The sequence below is a fragment of the Panicum virgatum genome, chromosome 3K (genome assembly GCF_016808335.1).
Source record: "Panicum virgatum strain AP13 chromosome 3K, P.virgatum_v5, whole genome shotgun sequence".
In the NCBI taxonomy this organism is placed as follows: domain Eukaryota; kingdom Viridiplantae; phylum Streptophyta; class Magnoliopsida; order Poales; family Poaceae; genus Panicum; species Panicum virgatum.
In genome coordinates this window covers 42,595,540-42,622,650 of record NC_053138.1, presented here as the reverse complement: position 1 = coordinate 42,622,650, position 27,111 = coordinate 42,595,540, and the positions used below count along the sequence as shown (strand labels likewise).

The window sequence follows — 27,111 nt, the reverse complement described above, 5'->3', positions numbered from 1 at the left end:
AACTGACTAGGAGTTGTCATACTGTATAGCCGACTATATGAAAGATATGAGCAAGAAAATAATATTCAAATGTCACAGCCAAAATATGTATAATAAATTAATAATTGATGCCTCTTCAACCGTTGACATATCATTTATTTATTCACCAAATACAAGCAATCTCATAGCGCTCTTCTTCATTGTTATTGCCAAACGACTAAAACCCTTATTCACCAAATGCCAAATTAAACAATCTCTGACTCGAGTTACATATTGGAAAACGTGTGTTCCCTATGCAAGCAGTCTAGCTATCAAACTTGTAGACTCCAATAATAATTACAAATAATCTTCAAACTACCACAATCTTTTAGTAAGCCAAGGTTGCAAAATTCTTCTGTTGACATGTCCATCTATCCCAATTCAAAGAAATCACATTTGACAAGGATGATTAGCACTGTGGTAGGTCGAATGGAGGTTGCGGCACCGATGTTTCCACCGTTGGCCCGTCCTGAACCTCAAACACCATTCCCAGCCCCAGATCAAGATGAGCATCGAAGTGGCAGTGCATGAACCACATCCCTGCAAATAGATAGATACAATTTTATATTTATCTTCCATATATATCGTCAATGTCAAAAGCTACCTAGTACAGGTTGACAATGAAATGATACCAGGGTTGTTTGCCACGAAGCGGATGACTGCCCAGCCGCCGGTGGGGACAGCGACGGTGTTGCGCTCCTGCGGGTTCACGAGGTTGAACTGCGGCGTTGCCGTGGCCTGGTCATAGTTGCCGAAGCCCTGCGCGAGCACGAAGAAGTTGAAGCCGTGGAGGTGCATGGGGTGGCTCTCCTTGGCGATCAGCCGCGTGTTCTGCAGCACCATCTCCACCGTCTCGTTGTATCTCAGCGTCTTCACCTTGGTAGACTTGGTCGTGTATTTCAGCCTCGCCGTGTCGCTGGCGTCGGCGGTGTAGTCGAAGATAACCGGCGGCTGGTCGGGGAAGTCGCTGGTGTAGACGCCGGCAGAGGCGTTCGCGTAGTGCGCCTGGAGCATGGAGACGGAATCGGGGAGCACGAAGGACGCGTTGTTCATGCTCGACGAGAAGATGGGCGGTCTGGTCCCGGTCGTGTTGCACAACAGCTGCGCCGGCTGGCAATCGGAGTTGCCGAGCCCAACGGTGACGAACATGCGGGTGTCCACGGATAGCGGCACCGTCGGTTTGCCGGGGAGCACCAGCGCTGTCAGGTTGGAGAAGAACCTGAAGGCCGTGTTGGTGTCGTTGTACTCCGGCCGCGACGGCAGCTGCGGCGTCTCCTCCCCGGCCGAGCCAACGTACTCGACGATGGCCGTGCCGGTGGTCATGCTGAACGGTGGCCCCTGCGGGATGGCGCTGTCGTACGGGGACGCCGCCATGTAGTAGCGGCCGACGGGGGCGCCCGTGACCATGAGCGCGTCCACGGTCTGTCCCGGGGCGACCACCACGACGTCAGTCTCGTACGGCGTGGTGTAGACGGCGTCGGCGCCGACGACGGTGAAGCTGTGGTTCGCCACCTTGAAAAACATGGGCGTGTTGAGCGCAGCGTTGATGATCCGGAGCAGGTACGTCTCGTTGCGCTGCACCTGAAATCTGTACGTCTCTGCGCACCAACGACAGCGAGTGGCACGAGCTTGAGCTCAAGAAATTCCTACATGATAAAAAGAAGGATTCATATTCATTAATCGGTGCGTACGGTTTGCGTTGGAGCAGTTGTAGAAGTCCCCCGGCTTGCCGTTGATGGTGTAAGCGTCGGCGTTCGGCGGCGTGTTGCCGGTGAGGAACGCCATCCGATCCAGGTCTTCGACGTTGGCGTTCCACCACTCGCCGAGGAGGACGGTCTCCTCCCCGTGTGGCTTGGGGAACGGGTAGGCCTCGGCGCCGCCGCGGGGGCGGATGACCAGTGCTCCGTAGACGGTGGCGCGGAGCAAGGAGATGTGGGCGTGCCACCACAGCGAGCCCTCCTGGTCCGTCACGTTGAAGCGGTAGGTGTAGTTGCCGCCCGGCTTGACGGGGCACTGCGTCACCATCGCCGGCCCGTCCGCCCACGGCGTGCCGCGCTGGAAGATCCCGTGCCTGCATGAGTCCAGCACCAACACAAAAGATTGGCTTGAATTGTCGGTAGAGGCTAGAGCTTTGGCTCTGTATGGTACGGTGGTCGCAGTGCTTTCAACGGCTTGCTATCTTCCTATAAATGGTTTTCTTGCACTGTGTTGTCAAATAAAGAGTCGAAATTCGAGACGGATCCTTGTGCAAGTTGATCGATGCAAGAGAAGTTGGCAGCCTTGACAATGTGATCGTGTTCCTTACCAGTGAATGGTCATGTCGTAGGGTGATTCGTTCACGAGGTGGACAACCACCGTGTCGCCCTCGCGGGCCTCGATGGTCGGCCCGGGGAGCTGGCCGTTCACCGCCGTGATGATCATCGCCGGCTGGCATAGCTGGCTTAAAGAAAGGTTCCCGACCTGACGAACAACATACACAACGGGCAACAAGTAAATATATTATATATATATATATATATATATATATATATATATATATATATATATATATATATATAGGGCAGCACTATTTAGTCCCCGGGTTCCAAATTGGCATTTGGTCCCTAGCGTCCAATCTCCACCGAGGAGAACGAGCCCCCGAGCCGCCGGTCCCGACCCCCTCTCCCCCGCCCCGAGCCGAAAAGGATCCTCAGTCCGCGCTCCCTCCGGCCACGATTCGCGGCGGCAGTTCGTCCTTCGCAGTCCGCCGACCCGGCCACGCCCCGCCGCCCCCCCCCCCCCCCCCCCCCCCCACCACCCCCACGTCCCGGCGGTTCCCAATGGCGCCACGCTCGTGCAAGAAATCGAGACGCACAGCAGGAAGCCGTTTCTCGCTCGAGGCGGAGAACATCGGAGCGCGCGCCGCGGCGGACTGCTCCAGAATTCGGGCCGCGACGGACCTCTCCGGACTTCGCGCCGCGGCGGTCCTCGCCAGCACCAGTGTCTGGTCGAGGAGGCGGAGGCCGTGGGAGCTGACCTCGCGCGCACGGCGTGGTGTCGCAGGAAGCACCTTGGACTGCTCTGCCACACGCTCGCCGTGGTCTACTCTGCCTCGCGCTCAACGGGGACTACTCTGCCTCCAAACCAGCGTGCAGCCCCACAAGGTATTGGAGTGTTTGATTGTGTTTGTCCGCTCGTAATGGCGTGATCTGCTCCCTTTCCAACGATGGAGGTCACGTGTTCGATTAAATGTCACTGAGAGGATTCAATAGCTTAATGCTTTCATGATGTAGCTTAATGATTTAGCGAAGCTAGTAAGGGATTTCCCCCCACTATCCATTTGCTCATCTGATATTCTATCCTATGCCACGCTAATCAATTAAGTTGTCATCTCTGGATGCAGACTGGATAATGTGCTGATGGTTTTGGCATTTACTTTGTGAAGCAGCATGGCAACGAGAAGGCTCCAGTTTGGTGAAGTAGGAGAGCAGGGAGATGTTCCGGTGAGAAAAGAACAGGAAGTCATTGTCGAAGAGGCAACAAGGTGCAATCTAGGGATGCAGCAGGATGTATCAGAGAATCAAGGAATACAGGGGGGGTTTCAAATGAAAGGAGGATGAACATAGACGAAGGAATACACACACCACATGCATCGAGCATGACCGAGGGTTAGTGATTGATTATTCATGTGTACCATTGTATAGCTTAATACATCAGAAATCTAATTCGCAAAAGTTCAGGTGAAGAAGGATGTAGCAGAAATATAATCACACCGCCTGCAACTGTTGACCCATCTGATATTCAGACACCGAATCCTGGACATATATACACACATGTAAGTGTTTAATGTCCTTGCCTGTAATTAAAGTTGAGTAGATCATTAAAACATAGGTAAGATGTAAAAGATTCTGATTTTTTTTTGGTAATAGAGAGACGACATGGACGAAGCTTGGATTCCAAGAGTGGGTAGGTGCTTCAAATCAGAGGAAGAAGCACATGAATTCTACTGTACATATGCTGAAAAGGCAGGTTTCGAGCCAAAAAAGGCTAACAAGTCAGGGAATACTAGGTACTTTAGGTGCAATCGTTTTGGAAAAGGAGAGTACTACAAGAAAGACGAGGCAGAACGAAAAACGGGCAAGACATCAAAGAAGACATCGTGCCTGGCGATGATAAAGCTAAAGTTTAGACGTGATGAAGAAAGTAATGAAAAAGTAGCGGAGATAGAGCAGGTCAGACTAGATCATAACCATGTGTTGCTCCCAAAGCCTACAGAGACAAAACAGATGAGGGCGCACAAGAACAAAGATCCTCTGCTTCTAGACTATGTTGATGACCTACAAGCAAATGACGTTCCTAACCATTGCGTTAGAAACATAATAAGAGGTATGCATGGGGGTGAGGAGAACATAGCAATGACCGACAAAGATCTGGAAAATAGGTGTGTGGCAAAGCTGAATATATACATTTTTTTTGCATTTATTGTCGAAATATAATGAGCTTACGTATCGCTAATCTGCAGAAGGGCAGCGAATATGAGGGCGGAGCATGCTAATGACGTGAACAAGCTGATGGAATTCTTCAAAGACTGTGAGGCAGAGAACCCCCAATTCCGGTGGGAGGCAAAGCTTGACACGAATGGATGCATACACAGCATATTTTGGAGCCATGCAAGCATGCAAGGGGACTATATAGATTTTGGTGATGCAATGACATTTGATACAACATATAAAACAAATATTTATGATAAACCACTAGCTATGTTTGTTGGCTCTGACCATCACCTACATAACACCGTTTTCGGGTGTGCACTGCTCGGAGATGAAAAACAGGAAACATTCGAGTGGGTTTTCAAAGCATTTAAAAAATGCATGGTCAAGAACCGAACAAAATGTATTCTGACAGGTATGCAGTAATTTCTTTCTTGAGTTTATTTTGCACAAGGATATTGAGATTTCGTGCTATACTAATAGTTTGCAAGGGATTAATGGATGCTTGTGACAAAAAAATAATTTGCAGATGAAGATACAGCTATGGAAGCAGCAATCAAGAAGGAGTTTCCAGGGATAACTCACAAAATATGCAGGTGGCATGTAGTAAACAGGCTATCTTCGGAGCTGAACAAATTGTATGAAAGGTACAAGAAACCAAACTGCAAGTAGAAATATACTTAGTTGGTAAACCCTCCACAAAGACTATATAAGGAAAAAAATTATTTAGGTGGCATGTATTCAGCAAGCTATGTCCGGAACTGATCGTTTTGCGTGGCAGGTACAAGAAACGAGACTTCAAGCAAAAATTTAATTCGGTGCTAAACCATCCACTAACACCTTGGGAGTTTGAGGCAGCATGGAATAATCTAATAGCAGAATTTAAACTAGAAGAAAATACTGCACTTCAAAGCCTTTATGATCAGCGCAAAAGGTATATCCCAGTCTATTTCAAAGGTGATTACTGTGGAAGAATGGCATCCACACAACGCAGCGAGAGCACTAATTTTATTATGAAGAAGTGTTTTGTGGGAAAGAAAACAGCATTGCACAGGTTTGCGAAGCAAGTACTTAATTTTTTGCATACAAGGAGGATGAAGGAAGGTGCGGAGACTTACCATGGAACGGTATAGAAAATATGTTCCCATGATATATGAAATCATTATTGCTTTCATGTAAATATTGCATTACTGTTCGAAGTGAAATATAATCAGGGTGTGTTGTTTTATGATTCAGAGCAAGACCCTTACAAAGACCAAATGGGAATTCGAGATACAAATGGGAAGAATTTACAGTAGAAATGTGTTTAAAGACTTCGAGACAAAACTGTTTGAATGCACTGCATATAAGATTGAGGACGATACAGATGCAGGTAGGAATTACTATCTAATATGTCATACACACAAGACTACGAAGATATGTTGGGGGCAACACAAATTTAAAGTACGAGCAGACAAAGAGAAGGATGATTTCAGCTGCGAGTGCAGGGAGTGGGAGCACACAGGTACAAAAAAGTTAGAAGCTATAAAAGTGTAAAATATAATTTGTCATATCATAATTTCGTACTGATGTTCTCTGCTGAGTCATAAGCATGCTCAAATCCAAACATGCAGGCCTATTCTGCGTTCATTTGCTGCGGACCTTCATTCACATACAAATTGATAAAATACCTGCGAAATACATTTTCAAGAGGTACACCAAGTCAGCAAGGAGAGATGTGGCATTTAGCAGGGAAGACAAGATTTTAACAGGAGACGATGGAAACACAAAAAACTATAGAACAAAATTGCTACTGAAAAAGAGCACAAAAGTTGTCCAAGCAGGTAGCATGTCGAAGGCTGCGTTTGAAAGAGCAATTGAAGGGATGGATAGCGTGTTCAACGAAATAAAGGACATCCCGCATGATATTGGGCCAAAAAAAAAACACGACAGGAAGAAATACAACAGGACAGGTATTTGAATGATGAATCGAGAATGGATGGAAATGGTTAAAAGTAGAAAAGTTTATACTAAAACAGTGATTTTGTTGCTGAAACACAGGAAACATATAGGCAAGGAGACAGTGACGAAGACATGTGCGGGCACAATGAAGGTACACAGGTAATTGATTTCAATTTGTGAAATTCAACAAGCTGGCAATGTGACCATATCGATGGTGATAATAGGATATTTTCTTCTTCTAATGCAGGAAATTGGGCAAACAAGTAATGCAGTTGTCACGGAAAATAATCCATGTCATGACCACTTGAACATGGCATCAGGAGAGGTAAATTGAAATTGCATGAACATTGAATGAAATTGAAGTGCATATGATAGCTGTAGGTGTGAATTCTTATATGAAAATGGATAAATGAGCATCCAACTGCAGGCAGTGGGTGAGGGAAATAAAGGGGAGTCCAGCGATCAGGACACTACAGTAGCACTCAATGTGAGATAATCTTTGCAGTGTATATAGAATTAACAATTTATGGTTGAGCAAATTTAAATGGAACAAACATGTACAGGTTGGCGTAACCCAGGAAAGCGGGATTTCAATGGAACGACCACCTTGTGCAAAGACAAAGGGACGTAGCAAGACATTAGCCGAAATGAATGAAGTCACTCTTGGAGCACAAGGAGAAAAGAAGGGAACCAGAAGATGCAGCGTGTGTAAATTGAAGTCAACCCATAACTCAGCGACATGCCCAACGTTGCAAAAGAATAAAGAGCGCCTTGAAGCGATGAAGAATAAAAGGAGGGGCAGACCTGCGGGAGCAAAGAACAAGCAGAACATGTATGATCATGGAAACAATAGGAAGGAACTGGAGGAAAGGCCGCTGCAAAGGAGGAGGCTTTTGGAAGACAACTCTTACATAGGAATCCCTAGTAATTCCGAGGATGATGATGAATATGTAGATGATGACCGGCAGGAGGAACAAGCCATCAGTGGCGGGAGTGAGTAATAGAAGTGATGCAGGATTTAGTGTTGCATCACTATAAAAGCTAAATATTGTATTGAATGCAGTCTTAAAACTCCTAATCAGTAGTGTACTCCTGTATGCTTGGAAAGTATTAGTTGAATGTTAGAACTAAAGTCTTCAATCAGTGTCAGCCTTCCCTAGGATTCCATGTACATTGAAGTGCTAATATTTTAGGACAATATTTGTGCATTTGCAATCAGCATTAGTTTGGTTCAACAAAGAGGATAATTTTATATTTGCCTGTGATGTTTTACAGATCCCAGAGATCTCAATCCCATTCTCAGAGTCACCGCTTTACTTTGATCTGAATATTTATAAGTTGTTCTTCCTGTATCAAGTTAATAGTTCCCTTTCATCAATGTTGTATATCCTCTTCTCTCGATATGTTTTTTTTGCAGATCACAAACGCTTGTCATGAAAGCATAGTCACCCATCTGCTGTGCATGGTTGCTCGCAAAGGTACTGATTTTGTTAGTGTGGCTAATTATGGTTGAAACACATGACCGAGGTGACACCATATGCCTGGTGGTGTTCTTGCAACCCTTGCACAATGAAATCGGCACCGGCCATGGTTGGGCGCCTCTGAGCCATCTGTTGAACACGAATGCTGTTGAATGCTATGAGCAGTTGCATGGATGCAGGATGTCGGTCAAGTGCAACCAAAAAATGTATGGCTGCATGGTAGACTTGTTGGTGATTTTTTGGCGTAGTGTACAGAGACGAGCTTCTAGAGGCGCTGGTAGATCAGGCCAAACTGAAAAATGAATGGGTGCATGGTAGACCTGGGAAAACTGAAAATCAATGGCTCCATGGCATGGTAGGCTTGTTTAGTGATCAGATGTATGAGTTGCATGTTGTTTGGTTCATATAATTGCGTTGCTTTCCAGAGTTGAAGTGTGAAGGGAGTTAAGTAGCTTGGTAGAGCTAGTGGATTTCAGGGACACCTCTACCAAACGGCAATCTGTAGGGTATCCTGCTAGCTAGGAAAACACCTTCTGATTCATTCCTCTTGAATCTCGATACGCTTCCTTTACAAAGTTTATTGTGAAAATATTTTCCCTACAGATCTGCTAAAGATGCAATTAAGCTCCTGTGCATCTGGAGGGTACAGTGTACGGCAGTAGTGGTATTGCTAGCTATGTAAATAAATCTCCTCCCTTATATAGATTTTGTCAAGTCGTACCTCTCGTCCTCATGCTAGTCAACCCAATCACTTCTGCAATGCTGACATGTAAAGATTAATTAGCATGTCCTAATCTCTTATGCCAGTGTTGCCGCAAATCAAATATCTCGATGTCCACGAGTGAAGGAAGATTAGAAAATTCTACCGCCTGAGGGCATCGTGCTCTTGCGTTATTCAACAGCCAAGGGGGAAATCCGGAAATGACTACTTCTATAACCCATGTTTAATTATTAACACCATAAGGTTGGGAAAAGCCAGCATTTGTGACAAGCTTCAAGTAGCCTTGTTCTTGCAGTAGTTCTCCAGCCACTCCATGGTAACACTCTTCGGCCTCTCAAGTGGCAGGCCAAGGGCAGGGTCCCAGATGAGCTGCATCATTGATAATCAAAGAAAATTAGCCGGCAGAATTACTAGAAGAAAACCAATAAAGAGAAGGTACAAGGCAGACCTGAGAATCCTATGCCCATGCTTCTCGAAACACCAAACAAGACAGTGTGATACATGCACAGATAGTGTTCCAGACATGAGAGCTCACTCAGAACTAGGTTTGCTGAGTAAACGAAAAGAGAGACTAAACTGGTATCTAAATGACAAACATAAACATACCGTGCTTCAAATAGTCCAAAGTGGTTCAGCAAAAGTCCTGTGAACATCAGCATTCGGCCAGGGGTTCTTGACCTGAGAAAACATGGGCAAAGAATGGTGTTCATAACCAGTAAGCTGAAACTAAAGGAGTGGGAGCACAATCTGGTACAACATTGCCTTGCCCAGCAACAGTGCACAGACCATGAGAGAGATGTCACTTTCATAAACAGTCAACTCTATCAGACCTACTGCACATAATTCAAAACTCAGTGAATTGATATAGCCTTTCCTATGGGAAACAGAACTGTGTTCAAGCATGATCACAAACACTAGACCTCAGTGAACTGATATACCTTTCCACTCTTTAGTGTCTTCCAGACAGTCTGAGTTGATCTGTTCTAACATCACTCCCAGTTTCTTCAATTGCAGATTTAATAATCCATAGAAGCACTTCCTGCAAAAATATATGGTAAGTCCATACACACAACAGCAGCAAGTATACAAATATACAAGTGGCACGAAAATGTAATTCTTCTTTCAGAGATGAGGTGCATTACATATCAAGTGGGTGACCTAACTAGTAAAAATAGTAATCCCTCCATCCCAAAAATAATGCACATCTTGCTTCACAAATTTCAAAAGTATCATACTTACAGCTGTCATTATCTAGGCACGTTAAGAAACACTAATGTAAAAATCAAGATCACAACAAAAGAACAAATATAACCAGATGCCGATCCTACTGCCTAGATTTCATACGTAATCTTAGAAGCAAATTAGGTAGTAGTAATTTCATACGTAATCTCAGAATTTGCAGAGTGCTTCTTCGTTGAAATACCTTGCCGAAGGCTGGGTAATTACCGACGGAGCATGCCTTTTGGCTTTTTTAAGCTGATTTTGAATTGCTAGTTTTTTAACCTGAACATATTGAGGATTAAGTCTAGATGCATGGATGATTTTTGTTTCAACAACCACACACATCTTGCAATCCTCTAGAGGAGAGAATTAGGTAACTCTCTGAATACTTTTTTTGTTAACACAATGCATAAATTTGGTATCATTGGAGCATTAGTCCATCTCGTCAGCTGGATGACGTGGAGGTTGGGGAAGAGCTGTGCCTCGCACCATGTGATGTGATCTGATCTGATGTGAAGCAGAGAAATTGCCAACAAAAACAACTCCTATTGTTGAATTTAAACATGCCAGATTATGAGTGGGATCAAAGTATATTGAGAGAAAAATGGGCATCATGTATATGATACTACAGATTAATCCTGTATATGATACTACAGATTAATTTCATGTTTATATGAACATCATGCAACATTTATCAAGCCAGATGAGGGCACCGAATTATATATGAATATGTTTTTATGTTTCCGTAGTTCAGACCGAAACCAACCTTCTCGGCATACAGATTCACAGTTCAAAAAAGAAATTGACAATACAGGAAAGGACAAGGAAGATAATTTGTATCATAGTACATACAAAAAAGCACCACGAATGTTGAGGCCATACCAGTAAACTGAAGACGAGCTGCCGTTGGATCAAACCGAAGACGAGCTGCCGCTGCTCGGGGAAGGAGATAGCGCCGCCGCCGGTCGGGGAAGGAGGAGCCTCCGCGAGACACCGGTTGGGGAGCCTCCTCCTACCATGCGAGACACCGCTAGTGGATGGATGCCGCTAGCGTCGGTGGTGGGGACGGCCCTCGGCGGCGCGGCGTCTGGCTCAGGCGAGGCCGGATCCGCCGCTGGTGCAGGTGAAGGAAGCGGCAGCGCCTACGTACGCCGCACCCACGCCTCCGTACCTGAGTGCGGGAGGGGAGATAAGGCACGCCGACGGAGAACTCCGAAAGGGGCGGTGTCGGCGGGTCCAGAATCTAGTGCGGCGCCGGGTGAAGAGCTTGGGGCGACGCCGGCGGGTGAAGAGCCTGCAGCGACACTGGCGCTGAACACGGGAGCGGCGACTCGACCTTCTGCTCCCGGCCTCAGAAAGCAAATGGCGCTGCGTGTGTCGGTGGGGGAGCTTCGGAGCGGCATGACACCCGGGGAGCTGGGAACCGCTGGGAGGTGGGGGAGGGGAGTGGAAAGAACGGCGAGCGTAAAACCGCCGGGCGCCGGCTGTGGGAGCGAGGTGGGAGCGGAGGGGAAGCCATCGGCTCGGAACCAGCTTGTTCGGCTCCTCGGTAAAAGGAAGCTGGGGACCGAATAGCTATTTGGACCTTGGGTACCATATAGCAATACTATATATATATATATATATAGACACACACACAACAAGTACATATATATATATTTTTATATATATAATGAGACATGCTACATGTAGTCCCTGATAACTTAACATGCATGTAAACAAATGAAGAGAAAGATTACTGCAAATATAAGCCCTTCACTTGATGTATGCAAACCTATCTAAACATCTGCCAAACATCACATGGAAAAAGAACTACATGGATGCATGAGCATATTGGTGCATGTGTTTAACTCGATTACATTGAAGGTGTGCTCCACGACAGCGGCTTGAGCAACATAGGCGAGAAGGAAGGCCGCAATGAGACCAAAAGGTGGAACCAGCGACCAATATCGAGCCATGCCCTAGCCTTGTGCGTGTATGACCAGAGAGTAGTAGCTGATGATGGAAAAGATGTGGTTGATGATATCTCTCAGAAGAAAAACTGTTATGGTTGTGATTTGGTCAGATGTGTGTGAGAGAGTTAATGAGCAAGAGGTTCTATATATAGGGACAGAGGATGCTAGAGCTGTCTGGTACATTAGTCAGTTAGTTGGAATGGAACACGTAAGGTAGCCATGCCTATGAGTGTTGTTGACATGTGCGGCTTATATTCAGAGGTCGCAGTGTTGTGGTACGACAAGGAACATCAAAGCTATCCATGAACACGAGGGAATTGCGTGCTGCTCGTAGATTTCATTTTTCTCAAGGTGAGCCATATTTTCCATGGGGCAAAGTTGACAAATTATATCGATCTACTCATATATTGTTACTAAATGATACTAGTCAATAGAATATTCAAACTGATCAAATAGCTACAAACCCTACATATATCTCCGGTCCATGCTTATTGCCTCATGGTTTCTTCAATGTTGTTTGCGTGTCTAACACTAGTAACAGGATTTTTAGATCATTTGCGCTGATAGTGACACGACGCTTTCTATTAGAATGACACGATGTTTGCATAAACTACCATCATGTTTAATATATACTATCTCAGTTGAAATGATCACAGTTTATCTGAATGGCATCCAATTTGCAATCTCTCACGAGTCGTCAATGGAATACTGTATGTTTTCTTACTTTTTTTTAAGGAATGGAATACAGTATGGTTGGTGGTTATATAAAAGAATTTGATAACTTACTGGAGGTATTGGACTTCTCTCAAGATTGGGGAACTTGGATCCCTTCTGGCATGTCACAAGTCTTGTTACTAGGCCAAACTCCTATGGCTGATCGATAGGCCTGTTGAAGCGTTTGGTTGTGGTTCTCTAATGCTTCCCAGCTGCATGTAAAATTTATATAATTCCATATCTAGATAAAGTGACTAAATGTGTCGAAAAATGTGTACGAAACAATTATTTGAAGTGCTCCAATTTTCTTCGGTAATTGGCATATGAGTATTCATTGTCAAATTTGCATCTAATTTAAGGACAACGTCCATGTCTTTGTTTTTTACTTAATAACGAAGTAGTATGTCCTCTTCGGGTTGTACGATGGTTTGGCCGTTATAAATGATTAGTTGAACTAGTCATATTAGCATGCTATATAAATTGTAGTAAGTAGGTAAACCAATTTTTTTCTCTAAGCTGTTGTTTATTTCAAAAAAAAATAAACCATACATATTATGTGGACCCGCTTGTTAATGGGTCCAATATATGTGACTTCATACAAAAACATGTTAAACCGATCGACTATTAACTCCGGTACTATAAAAATAATTTATAGGAACATCCCGATCCTTTTTTAGGGGAGGGTCAAAAGGTAACCCGCTCCTACAAAAGGAGCGGGCGTAACAACTGACCCGCTTCTACAAATGGATTTTCCTGAAAATGGGTTTTTAGGGGCGGTCGCGTTACCCACCCTTGCAAACAACATTTTGTACCTGTGAGAAACAAGGTGCCTACTGCAGCCACCCCTAGAAAATACATTTTTACCTGCCCCTAAAACTTTTTTCATATTAGGGCTCTAAGCTGATATTGTTTTCTGTAAAAAGAGTAACATAAATAATTATGTAGATCCATGGGACCGGAACATTGTCAGTCACAGTATTTTAAACAAATATTAAAGGGACCCACATCTATTAGTGGATCCTCGTGGAGCCAACATATCAACGAGTTCCTTGAATAGTTGAGTATGGGACCCGTGAATAATAACAATGCAAGGCCGCTAGGATTGCTCCAAAACTTGAAGCTTTTGTATATAATGTATTGATATCTTTTTATTCCTATCACTAATCAGTATACCTATTGACACAAAATCACGTCAAACACACTCGGATGCACTAGAACGCGCGGTGAACGTCAAAATAATCTACAGCAACGAAATCTTGCGTTGACCGGTCAGATCGGTGGGATGAACCAGTCAAACTGGTTACCAGCAGAACCTCGCGTAAACCTACCACCTCAAGCTTGGGAGGGACCCCATTGGAACTCGAAGAAATAGGGTTGTTATAAGATCGGTCAGACCACTTAAAACGCCTTCAAACACCGTCGAGACGCAAGAAGAACAACAATTAGGTTTGTAAAGGGGCTAGGATTTGAGAGATAAAAAGTAATGCATTTTGCATTGATTCGATTGAGAATAACCTCAATCGGCTTTATCCTTCATATATATAGGCTGGGGAAGACGTACTCCTTCACGAGTCGATTACGAAAGGAATCTTATCTCTAAATCTAAATCTACTCAGATTACAGGCTCAGACCGGTCGGCCTTAGTGCATGCCAATTGTGGCTGTCAACATATGCCCCCACCTGTTTTTTGGTGAGTTTTATTTACAAGCCAAAAAGCAAGTATCAAAATCTAGTCTATTCTACACGTATTGAACAGAATGCACCTGCCCAAAAAAAATGCTAAGGGCGATATTAATATATTGGCCATCTCTATCTTCATGCATCTTGTCATACGTTGCGGTAGTACTTCTTCAAGTAATTTCCATTGATTGTCCTGGGTAGACGATCTCCTTGCAGCGTCTCCTCCATTGCCGGGCCGGCATCACCGTGGCCGCCCGGCATCACCGTCCGATCACCATCACCGTGGCCAGCCGGATCACGCCCTCCTCCCTCCGAGCCATGCCCCGCACCGGATCCAGATCCTGCGGGAGTTGGCAGCTGCAACGGCGAGTAGGATGAGCGCCAGCGGGGAAGGCAACAAAGGTAGGCAGAGAGGGAGAAGGTGAGGGGAGGCAGCGGCGGGAGGGAGAGAGAGGGCGGACGCTGGGAACAGGAGAGAAAGGGAGAAGACGGTGCGGGGAGATGGGGTTAGGGTTTGGTGGCTGCGGGAGGGGGTAACTGTAAAATTGTATAGCAGGAGTCTTTTTGTAAACACAATAGTATTATCGAATTTTCTTTTCTTTGTCGAGATAAACATTAGTACGAGGGTCTACACGGGAAATATATGAATGCGGGAGCTGTACGGGCCAGCAGAGCTGGGTTTAGTTATGATTATTACGCATAATGAGGGGTTTTTGCAAAATAGCCGGGGCTTGTGGAGATCAACATGTGTCCATCTTTATGCATGCAATGCGGGAGGAAGGCAAAGGCATGTACTCCTTCCACATTTGTAGGGCGGATGAGCTCCTACTCCAGAGACCAAGGCAGGACTGGGTCGTGCGCTAGCATTTAGGGCCTATTTGGGAGCACTCCACTCCAAAAACAACAGCTCCACTCCATAGTATGGCTCCACTCCACCAATTCTATTGAATTTTGTTTGGGAGAGCTCTACTCCAAAAAAAGAACAACTCTGCCTGGTGGCCCCCACACGTCAGTGCCTAGGGCTCTGCTACTGTTGTGCTTCCGCTCCTACCCGTTGTGACCTTGACGAGTGGTGGAGGACGGGCCGGCCAAAGGGCGCGACGTGGCGGAGGGCAGGCGAGGGGCGGCACTCCGCGCAGAGAAGAGGGGTGGCGACGCGCGCGGAGGGGAGGGCTGACCGGCAGCGCCACACGCAAAGCGAAGGGCCGGCAAGGGGTGCCCCGTTCGCAGGGGAGGGGCGGCACTGTGCCGAGAAGAGGACCGGCCAGCGATGGCCTTGTGGAGGTGAGGAATCTCGTGGAGGGGAGGGCCGGCGGGTGAGGGGCGGCGCCGTGCAGAGGGGAGGGCTGGCCGGCGACGGCCTCGCGGAGTTGAGGAATTGCGCAGAGGGTATGGCCGGCCGGCGGTGCCCCGCGCGGAGGGGAGGGCAGGCCAGCGGAGGTGCTGCCCACGGTGCGGAGGAGAGGGGGGCGCCACGCACGGAGGGGATGAGAGGGGCAACCCACAACGGTGCGGCGTGGAAGAGATGACCGGCCTATCGAGGCAACGAATTTTTCTTTATTCCTTCACGAAGGGGTACAGGAGATGTATAACCAATGGCACGATGGGTAATTTTACCCAACTTCACTAACTCCAGTTTTTGGTGAAGTACCTCTTGAGGAGCTCTACAAAAAAGGTAGAGTGGAGCTAATTTTTTATAGAGTGGAGTGAAGCAGCTAGATGTGTTTGAATATTCTTTTGTGGAGTGGAACTAAAAAACATGGAGTGAAATGCTCCCAAACACCCCTTACTCCCGTCCCTATGCCACGTTTCAGATTTGCATGAAGACATGCAGCCCTGTTGCAGGAGATTTGCATGAAAGCATGCAGCGCGCGAGCGCCCCTTGTAGACGAGGGGCTTAATTACATGGTTACCGAGGCGAGGGACGGGATTGTTCCAAGGCTGCACCCTTTATATATCTAGAAAAGCTGATTTTGCTCATTTGCCCTACAAATGTGAAAGGAGGGAGTAGCTTTTAACCATTCCGATGAGATAGAGCAATTGATGACTCCCATGCTCATTCAAGTCAATAGTAAATACGACCATCTGCTCATCTTCATTATTCTTCCAGTACTCTTCCATTTCAACAGTCGTGCTGGATATTAATACTGAATTGAAAAACTCCAAAAGCATGCTCTCCACATCTTCGACCTGGGCGTCAGCTGCCTAGAGGGCGTCAGCCATGGTCCCGTGCCCTAGCGCGCCGAGGTCCTGGCCGCTAGGGACGGAGGGCCTGATGTCTGGAAAGGTCAGCGGCTCATTTTGCCGGCAACCTCCGGCCAGCAACGCCCTAGGTGGAGCTGGCGGCGAGGAACAGGAAGCAACGGTTGGGAAGAAGGAAGGTCCGGGCGAGTTTGTTTTTCGCAAAATGGTATGTTGTACCGAGTGGTAAAGATGAGTAATTACTCAAGAACTCCACGAGGAATGTAAATAGGGTTTTTGAGCACCTTTTGAAGAGCTCCACAAAATTCATGGAGCTGCCCCCTAGATCCTCTTTTTTCCCAAAGCTAGAGTTTGTGGAAGTCTATGAGAAAAGAAAGACTCAAATGAAAAATAAGGCAGTAGGCAGATTAGATAGAACATTTTCTATGGAAAGAAAAAAAAACCCAGTCCGTCACTGAATTTTAAGGTTATGGTCACATTACATATGAAAAATTAGCACGTACAGCAGAATCTGAAATCGTAGCAAATATGCATGATAGACTGTAGATATCTATTTGGTCGCTCGGTAGTCAGTATGTATGATAAATTGTAGAAACTAGATCCATTTGGTGCCCCCCTTACTATCCCGACAGTTGATTCAAACAGTGCAGTTTCCAACACTAGAGAAATCTGGAGTTACTAATTTACTCTTTATTATTCAATGGACAAGCAGGTAACAGTATACATTGGGCAAATAATTTCCTGTTTCCAGTACAAAACAATTGATATGTTGGGTCATGGTCCTTACCTGAGTACGTTGTCTGGACTCCAAAGATGTTGAAACTAAAACCAATGGATCCTCTTCTGCTGTTTGTTATCTGTTTTCTATAGGCCAACTTATGTTTCCAAGAAGCATCCACCAAGGCTCCAACTCGGAGCCGTTGTACTTATTTCTATTTCTATGGGCAACTTATTTCTATTTCTATGGGCAACTCTGCCTATGCAAATTGTAGTTGCCTTTTCCAGATATGAACAACTGATAAGAGACATAACAAAACTAGCACAAAGCCAATTCTATGCTTTCAAGCAAAGGGATCACAGAAGCTCAAAGACGAAAAGACCATTATTCCTTCCTAATCATCATAACTTCTAGATGACCACTCCGAGACATTTTCAAGAAAACCACACTGAGACATGAGTTTTAGAATTTGAGCCTACATAAATAATTTGAACCCATATATATCTTATAGCAATCGCAATGCAAAAATACAGTAGACCTGTTTTACAGGCATTAGAGACAGTTTGTGATGCCCATTTTGTAATTCCTTGGTAAGTCTAGTGCTAACAGCAGGCATATCTCAAAGGGAAGAAACCTTGCAATGAAGAATAAGGCAGTAGGCACAATAAAAGGAAAAATATCCTCTGGAAAATGGGTCCGTCACTGGATAAGTGGATAGTGATAGATAATTACCCATGCTCATGTTTGTCATCATGTTTGAGCAGTAGTGGGAGCTCCTGCTACTGTGCTTTGTCATGCCTGGTCCTTTGACTTGGGCGGCAGATGGCTGTAGCATATAGTAGTAGCTGCATATTACTATATGACAGCAGTGACTTGTAACAGTAGATAGCTGTAGTAGTTAGAGGTAGGGGCTGCAATGTACTATAGAGCCATGCCTTGTAAATTCTCACCTTGACCAAGAGTGTCTATAAAAAAAAGGAGAGCAACTGCAGCTCAAAAAAAAACAGCTCCACTTCGTGTGCTCTTCCTGAGTCCTTCCTCTCATCTTCTTCCTCCACCTTCAAGCAAGAGGGTGTTGTGTGTGTGTGAGGGAGTGCCAACAAGTGGTATTCAGAGCTTGAGTGTTCGAGCTTGATGGCCATGACTTCCCTGGATCGTGAGCATGGGCACGGGCGTTCTCAGAAGCGTGGCCGTGGGCGTCAGACGACGTACATCGTGAAGAAGACGGTGCGGGACGTCGGCGGCGCGCAGTACCCCATGCTCACTCGCACGAACTACGCCGAGTGGGTAGTGCTGATGAAGGTGATGCTCAAGGCGAGGCGCTTGTGGGCGGCGGTGACCGTGGGCACCGCTGACGAAGAAGACGACCAGTCGGCCTTGGAGGCCATTCTCAAGTCGGTGCCGACCGAGGACGTCGTCCCGCTTGGCCCAAGGACTCCGCCAAGGAGGCGTGGGAGAGCCTGGAGACGATGCGGCTCGGCGGCGACCGCGTGCGCAAGGCGAAGGCGCAGCAGCCCCGACGAGAGCACGAGGCTATCGCGTTCCGCGATGGCGAGGCCATCGAGGACTTCGCGTTGCGGCTCACATCTCTGGTGAGCCAGCTAGCGCAAGTCGGCATCGACATCGGCGAAGAGGAAGCTATGGCGAAGTATCTCCGCGTCGTGCCGCCGCGATTCGCGCAGATTGCGCTCTCGATCGAGACGCTGCTCGACATGAGCACGCTCTCGATCGAGGAATACACCGGGCGGCTCAAGGCGGTCGAGGACCGCGCGGAGGCCCCCTCCCGCACGACCGCCGGCGGCCAGCTACTGCTCACGGAGGAGCAGTGGGCAGCGCGCCTGCGCGAGAGGAAGCAGGGGGAGGGCTCCTCTATTTCGCGCAGCGGCGGCGGAGGCGGCGCACGCGGCAGGCGGCGCGGCAAGCCACGGCGGAAGGCGGAGGGCGCCGGTAAGGACGGTGGAGATCGTGCCGCCGACAAGGATCGTTGCCGCAATTGTGGCAAGATCGGGCACTGGGCCCGCGACTGCAAGGAGCCGCGGCGCCAGGAGCGGGCACACCTCGCCCAGGATGACGAGGAAGAGCCTGTGCTGCTCATGGCGCAGGTCTGCGCCATCAACACCGAGGCAGAGGACCGCGGCGGGCGCGTCGAGCTCGACGAGCTGCGCGCGCGGGTCAATCTCGGGCGAGCAGAGGAGGAGGCAAAGGAGCAGTGGTACCTCGACACCGGCGCGAGCAACCACATGACCGGAAACCGCGCGGCCTTCTCCGAGCTTGAGACCGGAGTCGTCGGCACCGTGAAGTTCAGGGACAACTACGGCGTCGTCATCCAGGGGCGCGGCACGGTTGTGTTCCAGTGCAAGCATGGCGAGCACAAGGCGCTGACGGATGTGTACTACATCCCCAAGTTCTGGAGCAACATCGTCAGCATTGGCCAGCTCGACGAGCGAGGCTGCCAGGTGTTGATCGACGGCGGCGTGCTCCGGATCAGGGACCGCGAGCGGAAGCTACTCGCCAAGGTCAAGCGCGGCAGGAATCGGCTCTACACCTTGGCGTAGCGCATTGCGCGCCCGGTGTGCTTGGCGGCAAGGTGCGGCGATGCGGCGTGGCGCTGGCACGCGCGCTTCGGCCATTTGAGCTTCGATGCCCTGACCAGGATGGCGCGGCAAGGCATGGTGCGAGGGCTGCCATTGATCGAGCATGCCGGCGAGCTGTGCGACAGCTGCCTTGCCGGGAAGCAGAGGAGGCTGTCGTTCCCCAAGAAGGCGAGCTACCGCGCTAGCGACACCCTCGAGCTCGTCCACAGCGACCTCTGCGGGCCAATCACGCCGGCAACGCACAGCGTGCGACGCTACTTCCTGCTCCTGGTGGACGATTGCAGCCGCTTCATGTGGCTGCACCTCCTGTCGAGCAAGGATGAGACGCCGGCGGCGATCAAGGAGTTCCAGGCGCAGGTAGAGATGGAGACGGGGAAGAAGCTACGCGTGCTGCGGACGGATCGCAGCGCCGAGTTCACCTCGGTCGAGTTCGGCCTCTACTGCACGGGACAGGGCGTTGAACGCTACCTCACGGCGCCGTACTCACCGCAGCTGAACGGCGTCGTGGAGAGGAGGAATCAGACGGTGGTTGGCATGGCTAGGAGCATGCTGAAGGCCAAGAAGATGCCGACGGCGTTCTAGGGCGAGGCGGTGAGAACGACGGTGTTCATCCTGAACCGCGCGCCCACCAAGAGCCTGAAGGGCACGACGCCATTCGAGGCTTGGTATGGGAGGAAGCCGGACATGTCCTTCCTCGGGACATTCGGCTGCATCGGGCACGTGAATAAGACGATGCCCAACCTCGCCAAACTGGAAGACAGGAGCACTCCCATGGTGTTCCTAGGGTACGAGTGCGGGAGCAAGGCTTATCGGCTCTACGACCCGGCCAGTAGCAAGGTGGTCATGTCCCGCGACGTCGTCTTCGACGAGGCGGCGTGCTGGAGCTGGGAGTCCGGCGATGGGGAAGCGACGCCAGGTGGACTGAGCAGCTCTTTCACCGTCGAGTACATGGTGTACTCTGGTGCAGGGGAGCTGGCTCACGACGAAAGGGAAGCAACACCCTCCAGCGAGTCGCAGGGGACACCCTCGAGTGCGACACAGGGGGCACCCTCGAGCGAGTCGCAGGGGGCACCCTCGAGAGCGGCATAGGTGACACCCTCGAGCGAGGCGGAAGGGACACCCTCGAGCGAGGTGGAAGGGACACCCTCGAGCGAGGCGGAAGGGACACCCTCGAGCGAGGCGCAGGGAGCACCCTCGAGCAAGGCGCAAGGGGCACCCTCGAGGGAGGCGCAGGGGACACCCTCAACCGCGGGGCAGGGGACTCCGATCTCCGCCGCAATGAGCACCGTTTCGTCGATTCGCTTCGTCACGCCTCCGCCGAGCGCCTCCCCGAACATCGACGCCGATTACTCCGGCGAGCCACTCCGATTCCGTCTGGTGGATGACATCGTTGGCATAGGGAGTCCGCCTGGGCAGGCGGCCCATGTGTTGGACGACCTCGAGCTGCATCTGGGCAGCGCAGAGGAGCCACCAAACTTCGCCGCAGCAGAACAGGAGGCAAGCTGGCGGGCGGCGATGCGGGAGATGGCGGCGATGGAGGAGAACCGCACGTGGGAGCTGGTGGATCCGCCGGCCGGTTGCCAGCCAATTGGGCTCAAGTGGGTGTTCAAGATGAAGCGGAACGAGCGCGGCGAGGTGGTGCGGCACAAGGCGCGGCTCGTCGCCAAGGGATTCGTGCAGCGCGAGGGCATCGACTTCGAGGAAGTCTTTGCGCCAGTGGCGCCCATGGAGTCCGTGCAGTTGTTGTTGGCGCTGGTGGCGGTGAGGTGCTGGAAGGTCCATCACCTGGACGTGAAATCGGCATTCCTCAATGGAGAGCTCTGCCTGCGGGGATTTGTCATTGCCGGCGAGGAGCACAGGGTGCTCTGCCTGCGCAAGGCCTTGTACAAGCTGCGTCAGGCACCGCGCGCGTGGAACATCAAGCTCGACGCCAGCCTCACGTCGCTCGGCTTCACCAAGTGAGCCACCGAGCACGCCCTCTACACACGGCGGTCGAAGGGAGATCTGGTGATCGTCGGCGTGTACGCCGACGACCTCATCGTCACCGGAGCTGAGCAGCGGGACATCGACGCGTTCAAGGAGAAGATGAAGTCGATGTTCCGCATGTCAGACCTCAGTCTGCTCACCTACTACCTCAGCATTGAGGTGGAGCAGACCGGGAATGCCATCACGCTCCGCCAGAGCGCCTACGCGAGGAAGCTGCTGGAGCGGAGCGGATTGGGCAAGTGCAGGGCGTGCCAGACGCCCATGGAGGAAAAGGTGAAGCTGTCAAAGGACAGCACTACCCCCTTGGTGGACGCCACGAGCTACCGGAGCATCGTCGGCGCACTGCGTTACCTCACGCACACGCGGCCGGACATTGGGTTCGCCTTGGGGTACGTGAGCCGGTTCATGGCGGAGCCGCGGGAGGATCATCTCGCCGCGGTCAAGCATCTGCTCCGCTATGTGGCAGGGACGCGCGACTACAGGCTCGTCTACCCAAGGAGGAGCAGAGGATAGCTGGAGCTGATTGGGTTCAGCGACAGCGACATGGCGGGCGACGTTGATGGACGAAGGAGCACGACTGGTGTGCTCTTCTTCCTTGGAGCATGCCCGATCTCCTGGCAATCGATGAAACAGAAGGTCGTCGCGCTGAGCACTTGCGAGGCAGAGTACATTGCGGCGGCGACGACATGTTGCCAGGGAGTTTGGCTGGGGCGGCTGCTGGCAGAGCTCACCGGAGAAGAAGCTCGGGCACCCGTCCTGATGGTGGACAACCAGTCCGCCATCGCCTTAGCAAAGAACCTCGTCCACCACGACCGAAGCAAGCACATCGACACCAAGTATCACTTCATCCGTGATTGCGTCGATGGTGTCATCAGGCTCGAGTATGTCGAGACAGCTCGACAGCTCGAGGACATCATCACCAAACCACTTGGGCACATTCGACTCACAGAGTTGAGGACCAAGATTGGAGTTGAGAAGATCAAGCAAGAGCAGTGCAATTAGGGGAAGAATTTATAGATAATTACCCATGCTCATGCTTGTCATCATGTTTGAGCAGTAGTGGGAGCTCCTGCTACTATGTTTTGTCATGCCTGGTCCTTTGACTTGGGCGGCAGATGGCTGTAGCATATAGTAGTAGCTGCATATTACTATATGGCAACAGTGACTTGTAATAGTAGATAGTTTTAGCAGTAGGAGGTAGGGGCTGCAATGTACTATAGAGCCATGTCTTGTAAATTCTCACCTTGACCAAGAGTGTCTATAAAAAAGAGAGCAGCTGCAGCTCACAAAAAAAAAACAACTCCACTTCGTGTGCTCTTCCTGAGTCCTTCTTTTTCCTCTCATCTTCTTCCTCCACCTGCAAGTAAGAGGGTGTTGTGTGTGTGAGGGAGTGCCAACAGATAGCACAACAAAACATGAAGAACAAGCAGTAAATTGGTCCTTTAGGAAGGTCTGTGCTCCATCCATCCTAAAATGAATGCAATTCTAGTTTTTATTCCTAGGTTACCATGTTATGGTTGACCAAGTTTATAAAGAATAGTATCAACACTCATAACATCAAATAGGTATACTACTATGATGGTCATGAATCTAGAGATACTTATTTGGCGATGTAAATGTTAATACTCTTATCTGTAAACTCTGTCAAACTTAAAATAGTATGACTTAGAACAAAGCTGGAAATGCAAGGACAGAGGGAGTAACTATCAGTGATGTTTCTTTCCAATGATGTACTGTCCGAACAGAACAATTTTGAAAAACAAAAGCATTCTGAAGATTATGTCAGGGATGAAAACTTCAAAAGTGTTTTTGTCAAGCAGGACAAAAAAAAATTCCAATTCAAATTTAACTTATTCCACCACTGAGCATGCAAGGTACCTAATAAAATGCCAACCAACTAATTAATATAGTAGAGCAGCATTAACTTTCAGAGAGGGAGCCAGCGTTTGGTCTAGCCTGTTTCTTTTTCTTGTAATAGTTGACTAGCGTAGTTACAGGCCTTTTTTCTGTAACTCTTTGGGGCTCTTTTCCCCTTTATTCTTCTTAATATATTGATACGCAGCTCTCCTGCGTGTTTGAGAAAAAAAAAACTAATGCAAATTATATTGTCAGTGATGCAATGCACTCCGATGGCATTTCCAATTATAGCAAATACCATGAAAACTTCTTACTACCTTGTTTCCTGGAGAAAATCTACACATCATGCTAATATAAACAATTAAAGTTTATTCCATATGCCACCGATTTTCATCTTTACCTTTGAGTGTGCTACTATAATATCCATCAAATGAATTGTTATCAAATACACATAAGAATAAAGTTATAAACTTGTCCTCTACAGGGTGAATCTTCAAATGACTAACACAAGTATTTGATCATTTATGTTCAATTTCTGAAGATATGGTAACGGATTGTTCTATCTTTCTCTACATGATAAATATGCCAATATGAAGCATTCTCCAACTCATAGTTGGTATACCAAAAATAGTACCAAGATGTTATTCTAATTTCTAAGGTATAATAAGGTACCAAACGTAGAAGGATAGTTTTATTCTAAATATGCACACTGTAGTTGACTGACCAGGCAGTTGATGAAAAACTACACAAATCAATAGCCCATACTTATTTTCAAGACAGCCACAAAAAACATGAATAAGGATGACTTGTGGAGAAATTTAGATATGCAGTTCTAACTTTTAGTTAAGTGCTAAGGGTGGCGGCTGACGTTTCTAAGTGAGAAAATCTCGCGCAAGTACTACGCTGTACTATGCTAGTCTCACCTTAGTTGCTTCTTAGTTATATTTTGTTTTAGCTGCTTATTTTGGTGGCTGCTTAGGCCATTTTAATATTCTTTTTGGCTGCTTAGGCCTTTTTTTTGGCTGCTTATGCCATCTTTTCACATATCTTGGTACATCTTAACTAAGTGGGGTGCTCCTACCTTCTCCATTCAAAAGTAGGGCAGCAAGCATAGCATTATAGAGGGACAACATCCGCTGGCAGAAGGTGAGTTTGTCGCTGCCAATATTGTTCATATAAGAGAATTAACAGAAAAATAGATCATCTTGGTACATCCAACACTATGGATGACACTGTTTTCCCAGAACACTTTACTATCTGAACAGTACTATTTGCAGGAGCAGCTAAATGCACTAAAGATTGTTAACTATAGAATTTCGATTATAGCAGACCATCCATTTTGCAACCACAGAGTATTTTTCTTATACCGCAATGTTCTAGTGAACCTACAACTACTTATGCAGAATTACAAATGGCCAGTTTATCATTCAATTCACATTAAGGTAGTGGTAAATATATATATTTGTCAAATCTTTTTTCTATTTGCAGTATAAAACCAAAGGCGAGTTTCTCTTAACTAATAGTACAGTACTGGAGCTGAACATTCGAACAAACACATGCACATATGAACAGAGATGCAGACCCGACGAAAAGCTTCATTGGTTGCTCCCCCAGTGAAACCAATCACGGCCAGACAGTTACCACCGAGACGACATGCCGATCCTTGCCATCATCAAAGGGCAGGAAGACATACATGTCCGCGAACTCGTTATAGATCTCCCCAGCGAGCTCCCCGTGCAGCGCGCGGCAGTGCATGTACAGCACAATGTTGGCCACCATCCTGTACAGCAGCATCACGGCAAGCAGCGATGTGCCAGCAACTGCCTTGACGACCACGGGCGCCATGGCAGCCCACCCAGCAGCAGCATCGTACGTCTCCGCGGCCACCCCACCGAACCCCCAGAGCGTGACGCTGATTCCAGCGGCGAAGATCAGGAAAGCGAAGAGCGCGGCGAGGCGCGCCCCCCAGAGCAGCCAGCAGCTGCGACGGAGCGGGCGGAAACCGGCGGTCGATTCGACCACGGCGGCTGCGCCTGCGAGGGACCAGAATGGGGATAGGAGGACGGCGCCGAGGACGGGGAGCGCGGTGACGACGAGGCGGGTGAGGGAGGCCGGGAGTGCGGTGACGACGAGGCGGGTGAGGGAGGCCGGCACAGAGCGGAGCGAGGCGAGGAGCCGGACAGGGCGGCCGAAAAAGCCCGCGTGCGCGCTGGCGGCGGCGGCGGCGAAGGCGGCGAGGTAGAGGAGCGAAGCGACGAGGGCGAGGACCGGGAGCGGGACTGGAAGTGGGTCCCGCCGCGGATCCGGAAGGGCCCGGAGCGAGACGGAGTGCGTGGCTGGGGAAGAGGCGGAGGCGGGGAGGAAGGGGCAGGGGATGGCGAGGAGGAGGAGGGCGAGCGGGAGCAGGAGGAGCGAGGAGAGCGCGAGGAAGTGGCGGGAGTGGGCGGCGACGAGGCGGCGGGTGGAGGACGCCGCGCCCGCAAGGAGATCCGGGCAGGGGAGGATGGCAGGCGAGAGCGAGGGCGGCGAGTCCATGGCGACGGATGAGGGGCAGGGAAGGGGGGCGCCGTTCCGCAGGCCCGCAGTAGCCGGGATGGTGGATTGGCTACGGGTGTTGACGGCTCAAGCATTTCCAATATCCTACAATTACCATTTTGCCTATATTGATTCCTAGCAAATTACAGAAATCTGCCACACTCGATGCACACTCCAACTGCTCCGATTTGCCTCGTCCGCCTCAACCCTAGCCAAAATTTCCCCTCTACTGGTCGGCTCGCCACCACTCCATCCTAGACAGGTAAACGGATGGAATAGGATAGATATTATTGATATTATATTTGTTTTTATATTTTGATTTCAATATGGAGTCGGATTCAGATAGTGTTAGTTTTTACCGAATAAAATTGTTGTATATTGACATCATCGTGGTTTTTAAGGCATCGCCTAGTCGTCGCTTAGGCGGCAAGGCACTCTGGGGAGCTGGGCGTCAACACGCCATGCCAAATGGCTGTGAGAATGAGAGAAGGAGCAAGGGAGAGTGGAAAAAATGAGAAAAAGGGAGTTGAGAATAGGCCAACAGGTCACCATATTTCCATCCAACAAGAAAAGTGAGCATGACATGGCATGGAGCAACAGGAGAGTTGGCAGGTTGTCCATGCTGTGTATAAGATGAGTGTGTGTGCTGCCATTCTGTTAGAGGGAAAGAGAGGTGCTGCATCGTGCATGTGACAAGAGTGGAACAGAACCTGTTGACTTATTATCTAAACTAAGACTTCTCCTTCTCTCTTTCCCTTTCTTTATTTCTCTTTCTTCCTCCTTCCCGGTACTATTCTTGTTGTTTTACATGTTGATATGGCATCGCCTTATAACACCGAGGCGTCACCTAGGCGTCATGTGTGTGTGGGTGGGGGGGTCGCCACATCTCGCCTTAACGCTTTAAAAACCATGGACATCATAAAATGTAACTTTTTAATATTCGGATACGGATCGGTTACGGATATTGAATACCTAGTATCGGATACAGACACATAAATATCCTTTCAGACCGGATCAAA

General features: G+C 48.7%; 3 protein-coding genes across 10 annotated transcripts; 1 reads left to right on the top strand and 2 right to left on the bottom strand.

The window, feature by feature from the left end:
* Window positions 1-104: 104 nt before the first annotated feature.
* Window positions 105-17,948, bottom strand: LOC120699222 (laccase-25-like). The gene is made up of 5 exons (XM_039983130.1): window positions 17,853-17,948; window positions 2,324-2,478; window positions 1,710-2,089; window positions 651-1,616; window positions 105-558 (listed from the first exon to the last, which is right to left on the bottom strand). The coding sequence occupies exons 2-5, from the start codon at window positions 2,437-2,439 to the stop codon at window positions 428-430; spliced, it is 1,593 nt and encodes a 530-aa protein (XP_039839064.1). The 5' UTR covers window positions 2,440-2,478; window positions 17,853-17,948; the 3' UTR covers window positions 105-427.
* LOC120699221 (protein FAR1-RELATED SEQUENCE 5-like) lies at window positions 2,820-7,685 on the top strand. Of its 3 annotated transcripts, none has more exons than XM_039983126.1 (13): window positions 2,820-3,161; window positions 3,446-3,665; window positions 3,738-3,832; window positions 3,927-4,438; window positions 4,520-4,902; window positions 5,017-5,134; window positions 5,269-5,614; window positions 5,724-5,991; window positions 6,101-6,439; window positions 6,528-6,587; window positions 6,676-6,753; window positions 6,856-6,915; window positions 6,992-7,685. In XM_039983126.1, exons 2-10 carry the CDS (start codon window positions 3,614-3,616, stop codon window positions 6,536-6,538), a joined length of 2,124 nt encoding a protein of 707 aa, XP_039839060.1. In that variant the 5' UTR covers window positions 2,820-3,161; window positions 3,446-3,613; the 3' UTR covers window positions 6,539-6,587; window positions 6,676-6,753; window positions 6,856-6,915; window positions 6,992-7,685. The 3 variants fall into 3 exon arrangements, with proteins under 3 accessions (XP_039839060.1, XP_039839062.1, XP_039839061.1); XM_039983128.1 differs by having other exon boundaries at window positions 3,443-3,665; XM_039983127.1 differs by having other exon boundaries at window positions 3,401-3,665.
* On the bottom strand, window positions 5,839-26,168 carry LOC120699223. 6 transcript variants are annotated; one of them, XM_039983133.1, is made up of 8 exons: window positions 25,140-26,168; window positions 23,626-23,767; window positions 22,944-23,057; window positions 22,726-22,819; window positions 10,734-18,178; window positions 9,569-9,669; window positions 9,079-9,308; window positions 8,429-8,999 (listed from the first exon to the last, which is right to left on the bottom strand). In XM_039983133.1, exon 1 carries the CDS (start codon window positions 26,090-26,092, stop codon window positions 25,181-25,183), a length of 912 nt encoding a protein of 303 aa, XP_039839067.1. In that variant the 5' UTR covers window positions 26,093-26,168; the 3' UTR covers window positions 8,429-8,999; window positions 9,079-9,308; window positions 9,569-9,669; window positions 10,734-18,178; window positions 22,726-22,819; window positions 22,944-23,057; window positions 23,626-23,767; window positions 25,140-25,180. The 6 variants fall into 6 exon arrangements, with proteins under 6 accessions (XP_039839070.1, XP_039839067.1, XP_039839066.1 ...); XM_039983132.1 differs by lacking the exon at window positions 23,626-23,767 and having other exon boundaries at window positions 9,079-9,098; window positions 9,237-9,308; XM_039983136.1 differs by lacking the exons at window positions 8,429-8,999; window positions 23,626-23,767 and adding an exon at window positions 5,839-6,157 and having other exon boundaries at window positions 9,237-9,308.
* Between the last annotated feature and the right edge of the window lie 943 nt (window positions 26,169-27,111).